This window comes from Coenobita brevimanus, chromosome 94, assembly GCF_032717465.1.
Source record: "Coenobita brevimanus isolate Jiangsu-jjx chromosome 94, ASM3271746v2, whole genome shotgun sequence".
NCBI lineage: Eukaryota > Metazoa > Arthropoda > Malacostraca > Decapoda > Coenobitidae > Coenobita > Coenobita brevimanus.
The window spans coordinates 5,024,508-5,047,217 of NC_137047.1; the positions used below are offsets into that span (position 1 = coordinate 5,024,508).

Consider the following 22,710-nt stretch of genomic DNA (forward strand, 5'->3'; position numbering starts at 1 on the left):
GGAGGCGATTTGTTTGTGGCCACCCCTTACGGGACTAAGGTGGCTGGCAATAGACAGACAGACTTAATCCAGTGTTGCCCCATAAGAAGCGTAGGAGCCCAGGGCTACTCAAGTTGGACCTGACATGTAAGATGAGAGTGACCAGCCTCACTCACCCTGAGTGGCACTGTGTGAGCAACAGACCCCAACCATCCCTTGGATATAAACCTGCACTGGCTCAATCTGACTGGAGCGCCTTACTTACCCACTAAACCACCAGGTGCCATAGTTTAGTTATATGGTTACCAACCAACGTGGCAAATGGTTTTCAGGTGTTGAAGAAACCATTTGGTTTGTCACTCAGTGTAGAGTCACCCATAGACAGATGGAAGAGGAAAGAATGAATGAAAGGAAGATAGAAGAGGAAGGAAGAGAGGAAACAGCAGGCACCTTAGAGCAGCACGACATCAAGTGAGTGGATGGTGAGCTCCCCCACCTACCACCATAATGATAATAATCATCATCATCCAATCCTGTGTTACACCATGAGAAACGTAGAAGCCCAGGGCTAGGCAAGTTGGTCCTGACATTTAAGATGAGAGTGACCAGCATCACTCATCCATGAGTGGCATTACGTGAGCAATAAACCCCAACCACCCCTTGGTTATAAACCTGCACAGGCTCAATCCGATTGGAGCACCTAAATTACCCACTAAATCACCAGGTGCCATAATTTGGTTATATATTTACCACCCAGCAGTGTAAATGGTTCCTTGGTGTATACGAAACTATTTGGCTTGTTGTTCAGTGCAGAGGTACCTGTAGACAGAAGGAAGAGGAAAGAATAAAGGAAAAAAAGAAAGAAAAGGAAGGAAGGAAAAAAGGAAGATGAGAGGAAAGGGCAGGCACCCAAGTGCAGCACTACATCGAGTGAGTGGATGGTGAGCATCCCCACCAAATCCATCCATCAATCATCCAATCCTGTGTTGCCCCATGTGGGGCGTAGAAGCCTGGGGGTAGGCAAGTTGGCCCTGACATTTAAAATGAGTGACCATCCCCACTCATCCCTGAGTGGAATTTTGTGAGCAATAAGCCTCAACCACCCCTTGGGTATAAACCTACACAGGCTCAATCTGACTGCAGCTCCTTCATTACCCACTAAACCACCAGGCACCACAATTTGTTTATATGGTTACCACCCAGCACGGTACATGGTTTCCTGGTGTACAGGAAACCTTTTGGCCTGCCACTCAGTGTAGAGTCACCCATTGGCAGAAGGAAGAGGAAAGAATGAAGGCAAGAAAGATGGAAATAGGAGTGTAAAGTCACCTCTAGGCAGGAGGAGGAAGAATGACTGAAGGAAAGAAAGAGAGATGAGGAAGGAAGGAAGAATGGAAAGGGCAGACACCCAAAGCAGCACTACATCAAGTAATAATAATTATAACAATAATTCCTGGGGTCACTGTATACATGCCCAAGGGGGCTACTCTGAAGGAGATGGTGGAAACTAGGAGTTAGGTTTAGTAATTTTTCTTTCACGGTCATATTCCCCAATCTTTTGGGCTGCAACTAGTATGCCTAATCCAACCAACCTGATCCCAGTTCCATAGTCTATGTAGCTTCCTTGACTTTTTTTCATACACTTATTTCCCACATCCATGTACCTTTATCTTGGCATACCACACTTCCTCCCACCTTTAAATTCACTTATATTTACCCGTTTCCCACCTTTTTTTTTTTTTAATCACTCTCTCAAGAAGATCATACAATCAGAGCAAACTCTCTTCAACCCAGTTATCAACAACCTTCCTTATTCTACATTTTTCAAAAAACCATATGATTAACAAACAATGTAAGGTAAAGAAGCGTTACAACCAACATCATAAAGAAGCTGAACTCCAAATGTTAAGGAAATGCAAAGCAAGAAATTTTCAATCAAAAGCAGACACAAACGAAAACTTATGCAAAATCACAAGCACACTAAAGCAAACATGCAGACACTTAAAATTACTGGCAAAATGTAAGCAGCAATTTTCATTTTTTTATTACTTCTCCTTTGTGGAGAGAGCAAATGAGATTTAGATTCTAGATATTAGCTCATGATGGATTACTTTGAGACTCAAGGCATTATAAGGCATAAAATACAAAACTTTCATATGCCCACATACAAATGCAAAAACAGTGACACTGTCATAATCATACATTTATACTGCATAAAATTAACAATAAACAAATATTAATTGCTACTCAAGCATTAAACCAGAAATTATTCTGTGGAGGTCTCATCACAAAATATCCCATGCCATAAAGAACTGATTTCCACAAAATAAGGGATCAGGAACTCATGCATACAGTACTGTGTTTATGTGCAGAATTTGAATTTCATTGAGCAATGACTGTACTGTGTGAATTTAGTTACTCTACTCACTTCCTGATGGCCTCATTGACATACGGTGCTGGTGGCTGTGTAGGGAGTGAATTGGGACCATCACTATTCCTGGAAAGTGCTGGGGATGAAGGTGCTGACCCCACACTACCACTCAAACTACTGCGCCTCTCAGTGCTGCCACTGCGCCGTTCAGTACTGCTACGTCGTTCTGTCCCCATGCCACTACTACTGGTTGCACTACTTGTACCAGGGATGGGCAGGTCCTGAAGGAAACATCACAACATCAGAACTGGCCTTCATTAAAAATCAGATCAAGTAAGCGATAATATGACCTATGATGTGCTTATCTTTAGTCGGCTCACCTACAATGTGCTAATTCATCAGTAACTTGAAGACTGCAACAGGAATACATGCTATGGGAGATATAGTCTTTGGCCAGAAATGGCCCATGGTCAGGAACCCCCCCTCCCAGTGTCATCCCTAATAATCCCCCAAGTCTGTTCTAACCACCTCAAATGGGCTTTAAATATACAAAATAATGACAAATACAATAAAAAACATTGTAGGTAACCTGAAGCGTGCAAGTAGTCCACACCAACACCCAAACTATACCATCACCCCACATCATCAACCCCAAACCATCACTTAGGCCATCGTCTCACACCATTATCCAGCCTACACTATCGATCACATCATTACCCTACACCATCGGTCAAATCACCATTATCCCACACCACCACCCCACATCACCATCCCACACCACCACTCCACACCACCATCCACATCATCACTGTAGCCTCTGAGTAGTCACATGAAGTGTTTGGATACACATCCATGCTGTGACAGATAACCCTGTTTTTGGCCATATAAGCCCATGGTCCATGTTATGGTGGACATAATCACATAACTGAAGTTTCGAGGACCTAAACAAGTGCCTACCAATTTATATACAATCAGTGTTAAGCAAAAGCACACTACAGGTGAGGTGACTGTATTCTGTACTGTACTAACTCAGAGTACTGTACAGTATAAGCAAACACAAACTTTCACTGTACCAATCAAAGGAAGAATTAAACAAACTTGGAGGGTACAAAAAAGAACAACTTGAAAAAAAATCTGCTAGGGCTGGGTTAAAAGCAAAAGCATAATACTCCAGTGACACTAAATATCCTAACTCATCATCAATTAAATTATCTGAATTTTGTAGTATGAATACATATTATTATAAATTCTTTTGAAGGACAATCTGCAAACATTTCGTGATACAAAATATAGTACATACAGTATTATATATAGTTTTTCACCCATTGGAATTATAAAGGAGAAGCTTAATTAAAAAAAAAGGAAGGGTTACTGAAAAGAAAAGCTCACGATGAAGACACTATACAAATAGCATCAATCACTTTCTGGATTCCGGAAAGCCAGGGTCACACATCACATCACAGCACATAAGGCACGCACGCACGCACACACACACACACACACACACACACACACACACACACACACACACACGTATGCACGCATGCATGCACACAAGTATGCATGCACGCATGCACACACAAATGCATGCATGCATGCACACAAACACCACAGTTACAGCACTGGGATTTGGGGAAGGATCATTTCTGGTGGAACTGCAATCACACTCAGTGCAAAATGGCAACTTAAGTCTAGAAAGGCTACCATGCATCCACTCAGTAATGTACTCTGGTGTCCAGATTAAAAGTGCATGCAACTGTCATATTATCTGAATCTGGTGAAGTGAATGCAAAATACGGCATAGGGTAAAGCTGAAAACTATCAAGGCTGCATATTTGAGCAGAGGTGCTTAAAAAATTTAAAGTAAACCCCGAAGGACATAAAGTATGTCAAATACTGCACTAAGATACTTCATGAATATATTCAGTAATTTTTTTAACCCTTTTGACTATCAATCTTAGAATCATGGTCATTTCTCAAGACGGTTGGAAAACTGATGGTGAATCTTATTTTTTAAACAAATGTCATTTAATTTATTGAGAAACTAGGCATTGCCTGAAAAAAAAAAAAATGAAAAATGAAAAAGAAAAAGCTTTAAGGGAAAGCATACAGTCTGTAAGTCTAAAAGGCACTGGGAGTTTTTAAGCATATGTCTTGTCTCCATCAACTCCTGTTGTACCTTGCATTCGCTATGACTTCCAGTTCTCACTTCTCCATGCTCTTTTACCTGAACCCGCTTTGCGATGTGGTCAGAGATGTTAAACTGTAAAGAAATTCCTTCATTTACTTCATATTAGTCCCCACTTTGTCAACTGTTTAGGGAAACTAGCTGGCTCTTGAAAAACACAGTAACTATACATAATTCCACCATCTCACTGCAGTCTGTCTTCCCAGGACAGTAATGAATACTATAGTTAATATCAAAGGCTTAAAGTACCTGTACACATAAACACCACACATAATTGGAGAAGAGTATTGACGACATCATAATACCTGAGATTATGGAAATGATTCTGTGTCATAATAGAACACGCATATCCAGAATAAGAGAAGTATAGGAGTATTCAATGCTGAGAAAAGAGTGAAGTGTAAGGCAAGAGTGTATACATTACAGTAGTGTAATAACTGGTACAAAAAGATTTTTGTGTGTGTCCAACTCTCAGCATAGAACGGAGAATCGTAATGATAAAATGGAAGAGGATTATGGATAATTTTTTTATTTTTTTTTTAGTATCCAACTCTGGACACAGACCTGAAAGCCTCCTCCCAAAGGGCCAGGATTAATCTCTAAATATCACTCCATCACAAATGCCCAATGTCCATACTGAATACACGCTAGGGCTGTCTCATTCAGAACTCGTGTGACTGTGTAAGTGAGTGAATTTTTATACCACACCAATGGACTTTGTGGAAGACCAGTACTGTCTGTTTCATCAAATTCAGATAATCTAACAGTTCCCTGCCCCAATCTGGAATCAAAATCCCATCCTCCCAGACAACATACAGCCGTACAGTATTAGTTCTCTAATTACTGTACTGTAAATGAACAGCATTGTGTAACCATGGAGGAGCAGCTATCACAGACCTGTAAGAGGATCTGAAGAGTACCATATATCTTCAAACTGTTAGCTTATGCTGTAAGTGGGAGTACTGTACTGTGATTGAGATTTAATTTGGGTTTTACTGTCAACTAAGAATAATGTATAGCAAGGTCATAAATAGTGAAAAGTATGCTGTGTACATGCAGTATTTGACTGTTGAAACATTGTATGAATATAACTGTATAGGTGCATAAGTAACCATGATGGCGCAATACTGATGTGTTAATGTAAAGTGTAGTGTGTTAAACTGCAATTTTCCTCACCGTAAGCCGAGAAAGAATGGTTCTTGGAAGGGACACATTGTCCTCCTCATCCTCTCGTGGAGACAGGGCCTGGGGTGTTAACATCTGTACTGGGATGTTTGAGAAGTGCTCTGTGGGAATCCGCATCTGTAAAGCCACATATTAATTCCAGTATCATTCTGACTTTTACGTATAAGATTACGAGTACTGTACAGTAATACCCCAATATACAATACCCCTAGATGCGATACCCTTTAACAATGGAGGTAGAAATATCACCATACCCTGCCTAACGATGGCCAAACCCCAGTTTAACGATGGTTTTTTTTTTTTTTTTTTTTTACCGATTTTGATGATACTGTATTTTAGACTAAAACTGTGTTTTTAGGTTGATTTATAAACAGTTTTTAGACTTAGATCAATGTGTTTTAGCCACAGGTGGGGTGCACAATGTCATTTTGGGGTACAGTTTACCAAGTCTGAAATTTTCCATACTTATATTTGACGATTTTCAGATTTTATTTGTTGATTTTGGCGAGTTATTTAGAGGTGTTTGGCTTAGGTTTGCTTCTTTTACAGCTGTTGGGCCATTTAGATTGGCTTTAAACTTGTGTTTGGGCTCATTTGAGTGGGTTTTGGACTGGGTTGGGGGGAAACCCAAGGCTGAAAAACGCATCCCATTACTTTACATGTTAAAACTACCCTGATATACGATACCTTGCCTAATGATGGATTTTTACCTAACCAACTGCATCGTTAAACCAGGGTATACCTGTACTTAGTAAAGATAAGAAATAAAAGAAACTATTAAATGTTGGTACTACTAAAAGCATACTTAGATAAACATGTACTGTACATCAAAGAGCAGAAGTTCATCAACACTTCTCTCTTGCCCAGGGCTATGAAAGATGCTACGTGAATAAGATAAAGGAGTTATAATAACAAATGATTTGAAACCAAGCAAACAATGTACGGAAGCTGTTAAGAATGCCAATAAATTGACTGGATGCATAGGTAGACCATTTGAATATAAATCCGATAATATCATCCTCACTTTGTAAACTGCAATTCCTCTGTATGCCCGCACTTGGAGTATTGCGTCCAATTTTGGTCACCGGATTAAAAAAACGATATGGAGAAACCTCAGAGAGTACGGCAAAATGCAACAAAGATGACACCTAGATCCAGAATTAAGCCATATGAGGAACATTTAGAAGCCCTGAATCTTTTTACCCTAACTAAAAGCAGGTTACAAGGAGATTTGATTCAAGTATTCAAAATATTTAAAGGACACAATAATCTGGCCATCGATAAATATTTCATAGTTGATCGCTCAAATTACAATAGAGGTAATGGTCATAAAATTATTGGTAAACAATTTCAGTCCCATGAAGCTAAGCATTTTTTACTTAACAGAGTTGTAAATATATAGAACAAATTTCCCACAAATGTAGTAAACTGTGATACAGTACCTTTAAAAAACGCTTGAATGAGTATTAGTTATCTGAACCCCAGCTAAGTGTGTTTACTCCTGAACAACACATTTCTGTGGAGTAATGGCTACAAAATTATGGAAAAGTGTTTCAAATCCCATAAAGCAAAATACTTCTTCTTCAACAGAGTCATAAATATCTGGAACAGACTTCCTTTTACCAGCTATGCAAAAGTACATTCCCCTCCTGTCTACAAGACACCCCATAAAATTAACATACATGTACATTATGTCGCATCACATCATTAGATATTTATCAATCTGCTAAATGCAAATAACGCAGTATAAGCACAGACTTGGGTCTGTACAGATAACCCTGAGTTAATGGTCACTACTCTTGCTTTTGACCTATGATGGGCTGTGGATCACAGAGGGGTCCCTGTTGGTTAAGTGACCACCATTGGGATTTTTTTAATGTACCTGGGGCCACTGTTTCAGGAGGTAACTTGTGTACTTGTCCCGAATGGGAAAGTTCCTTGTCACAGTGGAATGAATGGAGCTGGAGCCTGACTGACTGCTGCCTACCTTAAAAGCACCAGACAAGGCTGTTGCACCACCCCTGAACACCCACACTCCAATTTTCACACTGTGTGAACAGACACCCCACTAACTCAACATACACATACATAATATCATGCCTTAGTTATTTATTTATTTGATTACTCATTTTACTTTATTGCTTTCTCTTTCAGGTTATTCAAACTAATAGCTTATAGATAAAGTATTATAGAATGTAACTGCTTGTCGTAAAAGGCGACTAAAAGGGTTGGCGGAGGGTTAGTGCCCCTCCCCGGAAAACGACTAACTAAAAAAACAAACAATAAGCCTCGGACAAGGACTGACCAAACGATGACGACCAAGGACCGGACAAAGGACATGTTAATTGGAACTTGGAATGTAAGGGGAGCGAATGATGAGGTGAGAGAGAGAGAGATTGTCCAGGTGCTTGAGGGTGTGAAAGTGGATATATGTGGAATAATTGAAACAAAATGGAGAGGAGAAAGTGTGAGAGAATGGGAGTATGGATGGGGTATATGTGCAGGAGTAGGTAAGAATGAGAGGGCAAAGGGAGGAGTATGTATAGTTGTGAGTAAAAGATGGAAGAGGAGCATAAGACAGTATAGATCAGTTGGGTCAAGGATTGTGTGGGTAAAGTTGAAAGTTGGAATACAAATGTGAGCGATTGTGTGTGTGTATGCGCCAATGCAAGATCGTGCTAGAAGAGTGAGAGAAGAGTTCTGGACAAATGTAGAAGTGTGCATGGAAAAGTTTGGAAGGAATGATAGAGTGTTTTTGATTGGTGATATGAATGGTAAAGTTGGGAATATGAAGGTGGATGGAATAGTTGGTGAGTGGGATGTGCAGGCTGAGATAGATGAGAATGGGAGTGCGTTAGTGGACATTTGTGCTGGGAGGGGGTTGGTGATAGCCAATACCCTCTTCAGGCATAAAATGATCCACAGGTATACATGGCGAGTGATGAGAAGGGTGGGTGGTGAACTGAATGAAAGGAAGCCAATGATTGATTATGTGTGTGTGGATGAAAGGATGCGAAGATGTGTAATGGATGCAAGAGTTTATAGAGGTTGGGGGAGTGGACTTTCTGACCACTACTTGGTGGTGGCCAGAATTAGAATTCAAGTAAGATGGAGGAATAGAAGAAGGGAAAGACGAGAGGAAGGAGTAGTTGCAAGGAGAGTGGAAAGGTTACAAGAGGATGAGAAAAAGGCAGAGTATAAGAGAGAACTGGAGGAACGATTGGGCAAATATGAATTGGAGCAGATGGGAGACGTGGAAGGTGTGTGTAGGATATTTACAGAAGAAATATGTGCAGCATGTGATGTGGTGTGTGGAAGGAAGAGAAGACGGAGGGGGGTGCAAGGAACAGCGTGGTGGACTGAAGAGGTGAAACAGGCTGTGGCACAAAAGAAGAAAGCATACAATGAATGGATGAGAAACAGGGGCATGGAAGAAGTTGAGAGGCGGAAGAGAAAGTTATATGTAGAAAGAAAGAGAGAGGTGAAAAGATTAGTAAGAGAGAGTTAGAAGACAGTGGATGAGGAATTTGGAAGGAATTTGAGTGTAAAGTGAAGGGACTGTAAGAAAATGTTCTGGAGAGAGGTGAAAAGAGTACGACAGGGTGGAAGTGAAGTTAGCAGGGGAGTGAAAGATAAAAATGGTAGATTACTAGTGGAGAAGGGAGAAAAAGTGAGCAGATGAAGAGAACACTTTAAGGAATTGTTGAACGTAGAGGATGGAAGTAATGCAAGTATAAGTGGCTGGGGAATGGCTGGGAGAAGGAGGGAGGTGAGAAGACAGGAAGATATCAGCAGGATAGAAGTTGTGGAAGCAATGAAGAAAGTTAAATCGGGGAAAGCCCCAGGAATTGATGGAGTGTGTGGTGAAATGCTGAAGCATGGGGGAGAGATAGTAGTAGAATGGATGTGGAAGATGTGCAGATTGGCCTGGGAGGAAGGTAGAGTCCCGGAGGTGTGGAAGTCAGGTATAATTATTCCCTTGTACAAAGGAAAGGGGAAAAAGAAGTGTGTGGTAATCATAGGGGCATTTGTCTTCTTAGTATAATAGGAAAAGTGTATGGTAGGATACTTATTGACAGAGTTAGAGAAAGAACAGAGAAATTAGTTGGAGAAGAACAGGGAGGCTTTAGGAAGGGAAGAGGTTGTGTAGATCAGATATTCATTCTTAGATCTTTAGTGGAAAAGTTTCTAGAGAAGGGAAAGAAGTTGTATGCAGCTTTCATGGATTTGGAGAAAGCATATGAAAAGGTGGATAGACAAGGATTGTGGAAAGTGTTAAGAATATATGGAGTAGATGGGAAGTTGTTGAATGCTGTGAAGAGTATGTACGATGGTGCGAAGGCTGCAGTGCGTGTGGATGGTGAACTAAGTGAATTTTTCTCTTTGAAAGTTGGTTTGAAACAGGGATGTGTTATGTCTCCATGGTTGTTCAATCTGTACATGGATGGGGTAATAAAAGAGGTACAAGGTAGGGTAGTGGATGTTGGAGTGGCCCTGGTGAGAGAGGATAGTGTTTGGAAACTCCCTGTACTGTTGTTTGCAGATGATACTGTGTTGTTGAGTGAAGACGAAGGGGAGCTGCAAGACTTGGTGAATGAGTCTGAGAGAGTGTGTAAGAAATGGAATCTAAAGGTGAATGTAGGGAAGAGTCAAGTGATGGTCTTTGAGAGAGGTGAAGTCAGTGAATGTACAGCGAGGTTGGATGGTGAGGAATTGGAAAATGTGAGTACGTTTAAGTACTTGGGTAGTGTGATGAGTAAGGATGGAGGTTTGGAGGGTGAAGTGCTTGAAAGGGTACAGCAGGGAAGAAGGGTTGCTGGTTCTTTGAAAGCAGTGATAAGAAACGAGGAAGTGAGCAAGGAAGTTAAAAAGTTACTACATGACAGTATTGTGATATCAACTCTAACGTATGGAAGTGAAGCTTGGATGTTGTTGGAAGGACACAAGTCAAGAGTGAGAGCAGTGGAAATGAGTTATATAAGAGGAGCCTGTGGAGTCACATGGAGAGACAGGCTGACGAATGAGGATATAAAGGAGCGTTGTGGTGTTGATGCGGATGTGATAGGAAGCGTTATGAGCAACACACTGAGGTGGTTTGGCCATGTGGAGAGGATGGAGGGTGAAAGGCTGACGAAGAGAGTGTATGTGAGTGAGGTGGAGGGGGGAAGAGGGAGGGGGAGGCCGAGGATGAGATGGAGGGATGGGATGGAGAGGTATATGAGAGAGGGGAGTGTGAGTTGGGAGCTGGGCAGTGAAATGGCGGGAGACAGGGCGACTTGGAGGCGATTTGTTTGTGGCCACCCCAAACGGGATTGAGGCGTCTGGCAATAGATAGAATAGAACTTTTCTCTTTCAGTCTTTCCTATGACATTTCCATGTCAGTTTTTCCATGCTGCATGGTGATCCTTCTCACTTTTTCCTGCCAGTTGTAACTGGAGGGTTTGGAGGCAGGGAGAGCCTTCTTCCTATACTATCATTATCCTTCGGCATGTAGAAATAAATCTTGCAGTCATAGTCTACTCTTTAACAAGCAGCCTTGAAAGGACCAAAAGGTCTGTTGCAGTTTGCTTTCCTTTGTAATCCTTTGTAAACTATTTTAATGTGACAGCTATATCATTCACATAATGTTCAGGTATGAGAAAGAAGGATAATCTGTCTTCAGGGGGAAGAATGAGAAATATGGTGAGAAGGACACAATTCTGGTGAAAGATTGTCGGTGAACTTCTACATATGGCTGTACCCCTATCAATCTGTGATGAAGTGAAGTTTAGCAAAATTATCGCTGTCACTGTTTCTGATATACCTTCATTGAAAATCAATTTCTGACATACTTTTATCAGAAAATAATCACTTTTTCCAATCACAAAAATTACTTGCTCTTTTCTCAAGAGGCAATACAAAGTTCTTCACAAATTTCCATCATGGTCCTCCCAATACATATTCAACATGATCCTCCCAACAAATTTTCTGTGATCTAGAAACATGGGCCAAAAATTCAGATTTACCATCACTACCAAATGAACAGTTTCACTTCTGTCAATCACTACAAAGTTCATCACACCCAGGGGTGCAGATAATTTTCTGACCAAGGATATATAACTATAGTATTCCTTTACAACATAACATCCCCCTTCTCTATTATGGACAATTATTCTTCATTAGTAACCATACCATTAGCAAAAGCCTGGTATTCAAACAATTTCTCTGAACTAAGTTAAGCATTTCTTGTTGTTAAAAATGTCAAATCAATTAGACTATGTATGAATCTAATTGGGCATTGCACATAACAAGACCAGGACTTGCTCATGATAGAATCAAAGTATGTGAAAAACACGAAAAATGTACAACAAAGAAATTAATTAAAATATAATTAACTGCCATAGCAAATGCATCCAGTCTATCAAGCTACTGTTCCATGAAAAGTAACCTCAAAGTGAATTTCATGTTATAAATGATTACAGACATCATAAATTACAGTATATGAAACTACCTGAAAAATCTCTGCTTGCTACTCTTACCTTGGTGACACACTTCTTGCAAACGGTGCGCTTACAAAGGCGGCAATTAGTGCCCCGTGGTCCAAAGAAGCCAAATCTGGTCTTCATACACAGGAAACAGATTTTGCCCTTGGCCATATCTTCCTTTATTGTGAGGTCAAGAGGCAAGGCTTCCAGGTCAGCCTTGGTCAATACATTGCGGATGTGAACCACTTCCTCCAGGGTCAGGGCAAGGCAATCTAGTCGCGAAGAGAAATGGGCCTGCCAAGGGATATAAAGAACTGCGTAAGTACTGTATACCCTGGCTGTAAGGCACTCTTACTACAGTACAAAGATATTTCTAGACTATGGTTCAATATTGACTTGTATTACAATGAAATCACCACAGAAGGACAGGCAGACCATGATCGAAGAGGAAGAATAAGGTTGAGGAGTACATGCAGGAAGGTGGAGTGGAATGGAATGGAGTGCAGCCAAGTCAGGATAAGGATGGGTGGAAATCTTTTTGTAGCAGCCACTCTGATGAGATAGAGAGACACTGTGTCATGCATTGGACAGAAAGATACATACACAGATAGACACACAGACAGACATCATAACTTATCTGTAGAGAAATTAATATTCTAAATTAACAACACTTTGAATCAACATCAGACAACTGTTACAATGGTAATGTACAGATCAAAATGGTTACAGTGTGTATGTATGCAGTTTTATTAATATTCAGCACTAAAAGAATGGGTTCCCACCAAATAAAATGTTTTTGTAAAGCTTAATGTAAAGATATCTCTAATTAAAAATCAATGGAACAAGGGGAACAGAGTGATCTGCTGTAAGTACTCACAGATGAAAGGAAGTCACGTTGTGTCTGTGAGGTGGTGGGGAGGAAGTCTTGGTGTGCTGGAGATGGTGGGGCAGTGGTTGAGCGAGACTGTGGGAGTGAGGCAGGAGGAGTGAGAGACTGGGTCAGGGAAGGAGTCTCACACAGGGTGATGGAATGCCGACGCTCTGGAGTACCACATGTGCTGCCATAGTTGGCCAAGTCATAAGCTGCAATATAAAACAGACAATTCAAACAAAGTAGATGATGTATACGGTGTGTTACACTAATTATATCAACTATACATGACTATTCGATGGTGCAGTGTCATTCCAAGTCAGATTAGAAATGAAAACAAAAAATTGCAGAGCTTATAAGGATTTATCAAGTAAATGAATAAATTATATATATATATATATTCCATCATCCAATCCTACATTGCCCCATGAGGAGCGTAGGAGCCCGGGGCTAGGCTGTTGGTCCTGACATTTAAGATGAGAGTGACCAGCCTCACTCATCCCAGAGAGGCATTACATGAGCAATAAACCCCAACCACCCCTTGGATATTAACCTTCAACGGCTCAATCCGATTGGAGCGCAATAATTACCCACTAAACCACCAGGTGCCAATACTTGGTTATAGGGTTACCACCCAGCGTAGTAAATGGTTTCCTGGTGATCAGGAAACCATTTGACTTGTCATTCAGTGCAGAGTCACCCACAGGCAGAAGGAAGAGAAAAGAATGAAGGAAAGAAAGACAGAAGAGGGAGTATAAGTCACCTGTAGGCAGAAGGACAAGGAAAGAATGAAGAAAAGAAAGACAAGAGGATGGAAGGAAGGAAGGATGGAGGAGAGGAAAGGGCAGACAACTGACAGCAGCACTACGAGTGAGTGGATGGTGAGCGCCCTCACCTACCGCAATATATATATATATATATATATATATATATATATATATATATATATTCATCATTAATTCATTGCCAGACGCCATGTATCCCAGACAGGGTGGCCAAGGGCTTAGAGTTGATTGTTTTACAGGGAGGGGCACTAATCCTCCACCAACCCCACTTGACGTAGGGATGCCAACAGCATCTGGTGTTCCCAGGCGGTCACCCATCCAAGTACTAACCAGACCCAACGTTGCTTAACTTCGCTATATATATATATGTACAGTATATGGTGATGTATAATTTCAATTTACTTCTGCTAATTTCAAACACTTTTACTCACTTTGATGAAAGACCTCTCATGATGACAATGAGTTGGATGCTATACCTAATGCCCCTAGTTCAAAAGAATCTCCCACGCTAAATAAAGCTGTCTCTTGGTAGCAAGAATATGAAAATGATGTCATCAGACTGAATAGGTTAAGGCATATTACTAACCCATGCGTGACCAGGGTGATGTTGGTGGTGATTGTTGTGGAGAGGGGGAGCGTGGGGGCCCACCCACCACTGAAGAATAGCCCAGTCGTGGGGATGAGGGAGGAATATCACTCAGATCATCATCATCATCATCATCCTGCAGGGGAACACAACAGAGCTTACTATAATACAGTACTGATGCGACAATAGATTATATAAAAACTCAATTATTATTTCAATCTCTTCAGCCCAAAGACATCATTCTTAACTATATTCTTGCTGCTATCAGACTATTTTATTCAACTTAAGTGGTCACCCATGAAGGGATGGGATTAATGAAGATTAAATAAACTCTCTCCTATACGAAGTGTCTCTCCCTGGCTGAACAATATTGTCTGGATGTAGCAAGAATAGACTTAAGATGTCATCAGTTTCACAGGACTGAGCTACAATTATCTCCTCTTAAAACTGTAATAATTTGTTAATTACAACATTACAAGAAACTATAATGGTACATGTATATTACTGAACACTCAGCTATTTTACGATTCTTGATCTTAGGTTTGCAAAGTGATCAATGACATTAATTAAAAAGGTTAATTATCAGGACTATGGATATTAAACTCTGATTTCTGCTTATGCACAGTTTTAGACCCTGAAAAAGTGCATAATCCAAAATTGCAAACATAATGACGGTAGCCTGTGGAGAGAATTCACAGGGACTAGCTCTCTGAATTCCATTCATCACCAAGCACTTGCATCTTACAAACAGTGAAACTGGTACATCCTCAAAAATTCTCAGGATGCAGACTCATGCAGTGGACTACTGGATACATCTGTGGCTTCACCTATGGGCTGAAGAATTAATCAGAAAACTGATCAATTTCCCTCCTGACTTTATCCACCTTAATATGCTAGGTGTTATTTATTCTCACCTGTTCCACAAAATTCACCCACACCTCAACCTTTTTTGCTCCTCATTCTCTCACTCTGTCTCTGTGCTCAGTACGCTACCAATAACAAACTTAGTACCACAACAGAGTACTTGTATATATTTGTTGTCATATCAACAAAAGATGTTTAATGTCCACATCTACAGTATTTCCATTGGCAGTTAGAATCAAGTTCCAGAAGGACCAAATTCCAGGAACTCAGTCCTTTTCAGGATCATGACCATGAAAATCGGTCCTTTTTTCATCCCGGCTGGGGCAGGGAACAGTTTAAGGACTTGAATTTCCTAAAATCCAGACTTTCCTGATCCACCAGATGACCCGCCACCATGTCGTAAAAATACCCCCACTAATATCAATACACCAATCCTGTAGGAGACAGCCCTAGCATGTATTCATATGGATGGTGGGTATTAGTGCCAAAGTGGTGACATGTGAAGGTGTAGGAGGACTACTGGGCCTTGGGATAGGTCACTGCCCCCAAGAAATAGGCCCTGAAGCCTTTGCCCAGAGTTGGACATGTAAAAAAAAAAAAGAAAAAAAAAAAAAAAAAAAAAAAAGGACCAAAATGAGGACCGATGGGCCATTTCCAAGCAATTCCAGATTGGTCCAACATTCCTCAGTCCTTAATATTTATCTACTGTATTCATTTTAAAGACTAAGGAAAATATTTTTTCCACAGCACAACTTTCTTTTACAGCACATTAAAATATGCATTTATGGTCTAACAGTCAGACATAGGTGTCCATTACTGGCTACTCATCAATCATTTTGAATATCAGTAATACAATTAGTTATTTTTTTATAATAAATCCATACCTTTTTTTTTTACATTATTCTTAAAAAAAAAATAAATAAAAAAAAAAAAAAATAAAAAAATAAAATATTGCTCTTCTTGAAGGGAAACTCAAGCATTTAACTTAACCTTTTCTTTTTCTTCAGGACAGGACTCAGGTTTTACTCACTGTCATTTTCTGAATTGGTTCTGTACCTACTTTTACTTATATTTTTTACTATTTCATTTATGTACTGTATCAGTTATAATGAAAAGTGAGAGACTAACTAAGAGAGCCTATGTGTGTGAGGTGGAGGGGGTGAGCAGAAAACTGAGGATGAAATGGAGGGATGGAGTAGGGAGGTATATGTGTGAGGGGGGTGTAAGTTGGGGGGAGGGCAGCAAAATGGCAGGGGACAGGGCAACATGGAGACAATTTATTTGTGGCCACCTCTTACAGGGATTGGGGCATCTGGCTGAAGACTGACAGAAAGACAGATGGATCAATTATAATTTAGGGTAATACATGTAAGATTTTTTTTTTTATGTCTAATTTAATTGTTCACCTTAATAAAAGTTTTCATTTATGTAAAAGGACCGAGGACTGAGTTGGTTCTAGGTCCTTTCTTCAGATAGGTTCATGGTAGTGACTGTCGGTCCATTTTGAGGCAAGGACTTGGACTGGGATCATTGGTCTTTTTTGAGGGCCAAGTGCCCACCCTTTCCTATTACTTTAAGTCTATGACTGTAAGAAGTATTTCTTAAATTGAAAAACATGAGGATAGGAGAAAAATACTACCATGTATACCCTACATGTTATAAAAGACAACTAAAATGGGTGGGTGCAAAGAACAAAAAGCTCCTCTCCTTGAACTGACACAGGGATCTAGTGACCCCACTGCCCACCAACTGTGGTGCAAACAACCTCATGACTCTTGTGATACACAAGTGATGATCAGGAACAGGACCTCTTCCTCCCCTTCCTTTCATGCAAATTCCTTCCTGGAAATTCCACATTAAAATTTCCTCTGTTCAGCTGAGTATTAGGAAGGTGTGTGCAGGATATTCACAGAAGAAATATGTGCAGCATGTGATGTGGTGTGAGGGGTGAAGAGTAGACGGAGGGGGGTGCAAGGAACAGCGTGGTGGAATGAAGAGGAGAGACAGGCTGTGGCACAAAAGAAGAAAGCATACCTGTACAATGAATGGATGAGAAATAGGGGCGTGGAAGAAGTTGAGAGGCGGAAGAGAGAGTTAAATGCAGAAAGGAAGAGAGAGGTGAAAAGATTAGTAAGAGAGTAAGAAGAAAGTGGATGAGGAATTTGGAAGGAATTTGAGTGTAAAGTGGAGGGACTGTAAGAAAATGTTCAGCAAGGAGGTGAAGAGAGTAAGACAGGATGGCAATGAAGGTAGCAGGGGAGTGAAAGATAAAAATGGTAGATTACTAGTGGAGAAGGGAAAAAAAAAGTGAGCAGATGAAGAGAACACTTTAAGGAACTGTTGAACATAGAGGATGGACGTAATGCAAGTATAAGTGGCTGGGGAATGACTGGGAGATGGAGGGAGGTGAGAAGACAAGAAGGAATCAGTAGGACAGAAGTTGTGGATGCAATGAAGAAAGTCAAATTGGGGAACGCCCCAGGAATTGATGGTGTGTGGTGAAATGCTGAAGCATGGGGGAGAGATAGTAGTAGAATGGATGTGGAAGATGTGCAGATTGGCCTGGGAGGAAGGTAGAGTCCTGGAGGATTGGAGGTCGGGTATAATTATTCCCTTGTACAAAGGAAAAGGGGAAAAAGAAGTGTGTGGTAATCATAGGGGCATTTGTCTTCTTTGTGTAATAGGAAAAGTGAATGGTAGGATACTTATTGACAGAGTTAGAGAAATAACAGAGGAATTAGTTGGAGAAGAACAGAGAGGCTTTAGGAAGGGAAGAGGATACTTATTGACAGAGTTAGAGAAATAACAGAGGAATTAGTTGGAGAAGAACAGAGAGGCTTTAGGAAGGGAAGAGGTTGTGCAGATCAGATATTCATTCTTAGATCTTTAGTGGAAAAGTTTCTAGAGAAAGGGAAGAAGTTGTATGCGACTTTCATGGATTTGGAAAAAGCATGTGACAGGGTGAAGAGACAAGGATTGTGGAAAGTCTTAAGAATATAAGGAGTAGATGGGAAGTTGTTGAATGCTGTGAAGAGTATGTATGATGATGCTAAGGTTGCAGTGCGTGTGGATGGTGAACTACGTGAATTTTTCTCTTTGAAGGTTGGGTTGAAACGGGGATGTGTCATGTCTCCATGGTTGTTCAATCTGTACATGGATGGGGTAATAAAAGAGATACAAGGTAGGGCAGTGGATGTTGGAGTGGCCCTGGTGAGAGAGGGTAGTGTTTGGAAACTCCCTATACTGTTGTTTGCAGATGACACAGTGTTGTTGAGTGAAGATGAAGGGGAGCTGCAAGGCTTGGTGGATGAGTTTGAGAGAGTGTGTAAGAAATGGAAACTAAAGGTGAATGTAGAGAAGAGTCAAGTGATGGTCTTTGAGAGAGGTGAAGTCAGTGAATGTACAGTGAGGTTGGATGGTGAGGAATTGGAAAATGTGAGTACCGGTACGTTTAAGTACTTGGGTTGTGTGATGAGTAAGGATGGAAGTTTGGAGGATGAAGTGCTTGAAAGGGTACAACAAAGAAGAAATGTTGCTGGTTCCTTGAAAGCAGTGATAAGAAACAGGGAAGTGAGCATGGAAGTGAAAAAGTTACTACATGACAATATTGTGACACCAACTCTAATGTATGGAAGTGAAGCTTGGACGTTGTTGGAAGGACACAAGTCAAGAGTGAGAGCAGTGGAAATGAGTTATTTAAGAGGAGCCTGTGGAGTCACATGGAGAGAGAGGTTGACAAATGAGGATATAAAGGAGCATTGTGGTGTGGATGTGGATGTGATAGGAAGCACTAGGAGGAACACATTGAGGTGGTTTGGTCATTTGGAGAGGATGGAGGGTGAGAGACTGATGAGGAGAGTGTATGTGAGTGAGGTGGAGGGGGGGAGAGGGAGGGGGAGGCCAAGGATGAGATGGAGGGATGGAGTGGAGAGGTATATGAGAGAGGGTGTGTGTGAGTTGGGAGCAGGCCAGTGAAATGGTGGAGGACAGGGCAACGTGGAGGCGATTTGTTTGTGGCCATCCTGCAAGGGATTGAGGCGTCTGGCAACAGATAGATAGATAGATAGATAGATTATTCATGCAAGTTATGCCATTGTGTTGAGGTCTCCTTAATTCTGCCATTTCTTGATCATTTGGAGCCTGACTGTGATCTACTAAAGAATAACCATACCAAATAATAGACAGAATGTTGAGAAAAAAGGCCAAAACAAACACACACAGACCTCAGCTGATATGTTGAATCTGGGGGCCTGGATAAGCTTGCGTTGTGGCTTGGGCGAGGGTTCCAGTACCATGTTGGATCGGGATGTCTCCACCACTAGGGACAGAAGAAGCACATTAAGGCAGGAATCCACTAAATTAGGCGATAAAAACGTAAGGAAATTCAGTTACCCAAATAGGGCAATTGATCAGTGGAATGCACTACCAAATGAAATAGGGTGTGCCAAAACGTACGAGTATTATGCATTTGCTGTTCAGAAATACATGATTTAGGAGATTATATAGACAAATAGATATAGACAGATATACAATACACACACACACACACACACACACACACACACACACACACACACACACATATATATATATATATATATATATATATATATATATATATATATATATATATATGTGTGTGTGTGTGTGTGTGTGTGTGTGTGTGTTCTTACCTTACCTCATTGTTCTTACCTAATTGTATCTTTACAGGAATGAGTCAAGCTCGTACTGTCCCGTGTATTAAACCATTTTTATCTCACATATCCTTAAATTTATGAACAGTTTTGGCACACACTATTTCATTTGGTAGTGCATTCCAATTATCAACTGTGTGTGTGTGTGTGTGTGTGTGTGTGTGTGTGTGTGTGTGTGTGTGTGTGTGTGTGTGTGTGTGTGTGTGTGTGTGTGTGTGTGTGTGTGTGTGTGTGTGTGTGTGTGTGTGCGCGTGCGCGTGTGTGTGTGTGTGTGTGTGTGTGTGTGTGTGTGTGTGTGTGTGTGGAGAGTACTCTAAATAATAAAGTCAAGCTGTGTGTGTGTGTGTGTGTGTGTGTCGAGAGTACTCTAAATAATAAAGTCAAGCTCTGTGTGTGTGTGTGTGTGTGTGTGTGTGTGTGTGTGTGTGTTGTTCATCTCTTTCACAAGAATGGTAATAGATATCGACCTACGGAAATTCTTTTTGCATTATGCTGGGGTAAGTCCGAGGAGTGTAAGAAAAATCCCTCCCCCCCCAAAAAAAAAAAAAAAAAAAAAAAAAAACGGCGATCACGCGCGACGCAATGGCGCGAATTTGTCGGAAATCACGACACGTGAAAATCTCTCTCTGTGCGTTTGTTTCTTTCTTTCACGAGAACGGTATTAGATATCGATCTAATTATTTTAGCATTAGGTTGGGGTATGTCCAGGGAGTGTCAGGAAAATGCCAATAAAAATTTTTGGAGAGGGCTTCCAAAGCGACGCGAAAAAGATGTCGGGAATCAGGACACACGAAAATGAGAAAATAACTGCGTTGATTTTTTCTTCAGAATTTGCCATTGTAAGCTCAATAACGGTATAGAAACGAAGATAATGGTACCGGTATTTGAAAACATTTTGTGACGGAAAGGCTATTAGTCCCGTAATTTTTTGCGAGCACGCACTAGTATACATCAGATTTATCTAGTATCGCATTCATTTGCAAGCGCTCAAAGGTGTATTAAAAGCCATATCAAATAGCAATGATATTACAAAGTACGGCACAGCAGTATTATCTTCACCTGAGGTAAATCTGTTCATTTAGGCTCTCAAGTCGAAAATGTCAAAGGCATCTTTGGGTTTTACAGTCACCATAAGGACATCGCAAAAATCACGGGAAATTATCATCGTCCTTTAAGAAAGGGGCCTCAACCAACTGAAAAATTTCGCTACCTAACTATATTATTCTTACTAACGATGGGCACTATTACCCACAACAATTAAGGCATGTGCCTAGTTGGTAACTGGCAACTTTCCCACAGTATGAAGGCTGGCCTACAAACATAATACTGATGAAGTCAATTACTGCTTGCAAGCGTTCGTCCTTAGAGTCACAATACATCCATGAGGAAAGTGGCTGATAACTTTACCAGTAGGGGGAGGCTGTAGCCTACATCCGGAGAATATGGGTATTGTAGGTAGCCTAATATGGACATAACAACAGGTGATTCAGTTCAAAAAGTCCTCCAAATACAACACAAAGTACAAAAAAGAAGTAGACAATCTCTGCCCTTTACATCTGGCATCTGAATTCTGAAGACGTATGTAAAACTGTGCCAATCTTCGACTTCACTTCCTACCCACGGTGGGCCACCTCTTCGTTTTACAAGACAACCCGGAGGATGGAGACTTGGAAATTAAATATTCTTTGCTCTGTAGATATCTATTTTATTGGCAAGTTTTGCTGAATTCAATGAAGACTGATGCTAAGTCTGAACGTAGTATAAAAACACCAGCGAAACACCCTTAGGAAAACCACAACAACGGTCTGAATGATAACTGACTTGATACATCACAAGCTCTTTTCATTCAGTTTCAGATTATTTGAAATATGCTACAGTTCCAGTTAAGAATTAAAACTTTCCACATATAAAGAGAAACTCTATATTTTCACTGATAAACAAAATTCTTCACATGCACCTGCTGTTAACTCACTCATGCACGCTAGATGCAATTATTTATCAGCTTGATCAACTGAGTATTGTTCAGAAAAATTTATCTATAATAATAAGTCGTTTAGTAATAATTTTACACCGTATCACCCATTACATGCCAAAAATATTACTGACTGCTCGATGCATCCTGGCAAAAATTATAATCCAGGAGTGAAATAATAAATACGAAGCTACTTTTTCTACAATAACTTTCGAGTGATGTAGTATACACTCAGCACAAAAATTATAACAAACATCAAGTGTTGTAGTGCTGCCAGAAATAAGCTACCATATTCCGGGCACAAGTCCCACGGCATCACGTCCATTTAATACACGAGGCCATCTGTTCCTGCCAGGCTGCGGGTCGACGTTACTGCTCCTGTTCGATACCCCACTAAAAATACAGCAACACGTGCGATATGAGCACGAACTGGCTCTTAAAGTTCTGCAGTACCGATAGTGTGACTGATACATAATTTACACATTTTGAATGTTTTTTGTAACTCTGACAGAGAACGACCAAATGTAACATATGTACATAATTTACACATTTTGAAATGTTTTTTGTAACTCTGACAGAGAACGACCAAATGTAACATACGCATCCTTCACGTTACAAGTAACACTCATTCAGACTTATATCTCCCTTGACTTACGTGATTTCGTAACACCTCGTCTTAAGCCTTTGATTTTTTTTTTAATGCAAGAAAGAAGAAGCCAAAGGCTAGAAGCTCCAATGAAGGTTTCCTCCA

At 40.6% G+C, this 22,710-nt stretch overlaps 1 protein-coding gene across 1 annotated transcript in view; it reads right to left on the reverse strand.

Annotated features, from left to right (window-relative positions):
* The window catches only part of spir (spire type actin nucleation factor), a 315,119-nt gene that overhangs the window by 15,500 nt on the left and 276,909 nt on the right, over positions 1-22,710 (reverse strand). The window contains exons 10-17 of the mRNA XM_080282611.1: positions 19,517-19,611; positions 14,430-14,565; positions 13,065-13,270; positions 12,242-12,481; positions 5,715-5,840; positions 4,530-4,613; positions 2,408-2,631; positions 1,450-1,486 (exon numbers count right to left, since the gene is read on the reverse strand). Coding sequence (XP_080138737.1) covers positions 1,450-1,486; positions 2,408-2,631; positions 4,530-4,613; positions 5,715-5,840; positions 12,242-12,481; positions 13,065-13,270; positions 14,430-14,565; positions 19,517-19,611 — 1,148 coding nt within the window. The remainder of the gene's footprint in view (positions 1-1,449; positions 1,487-2,407; positions 2,632-4,529; positions 4,614-5,714; positions 5,841-12,241; positions 12,482-13,064; positions 13,271-14,429; positions 14,566-19,516; positions 19,612-22,710) is intronic.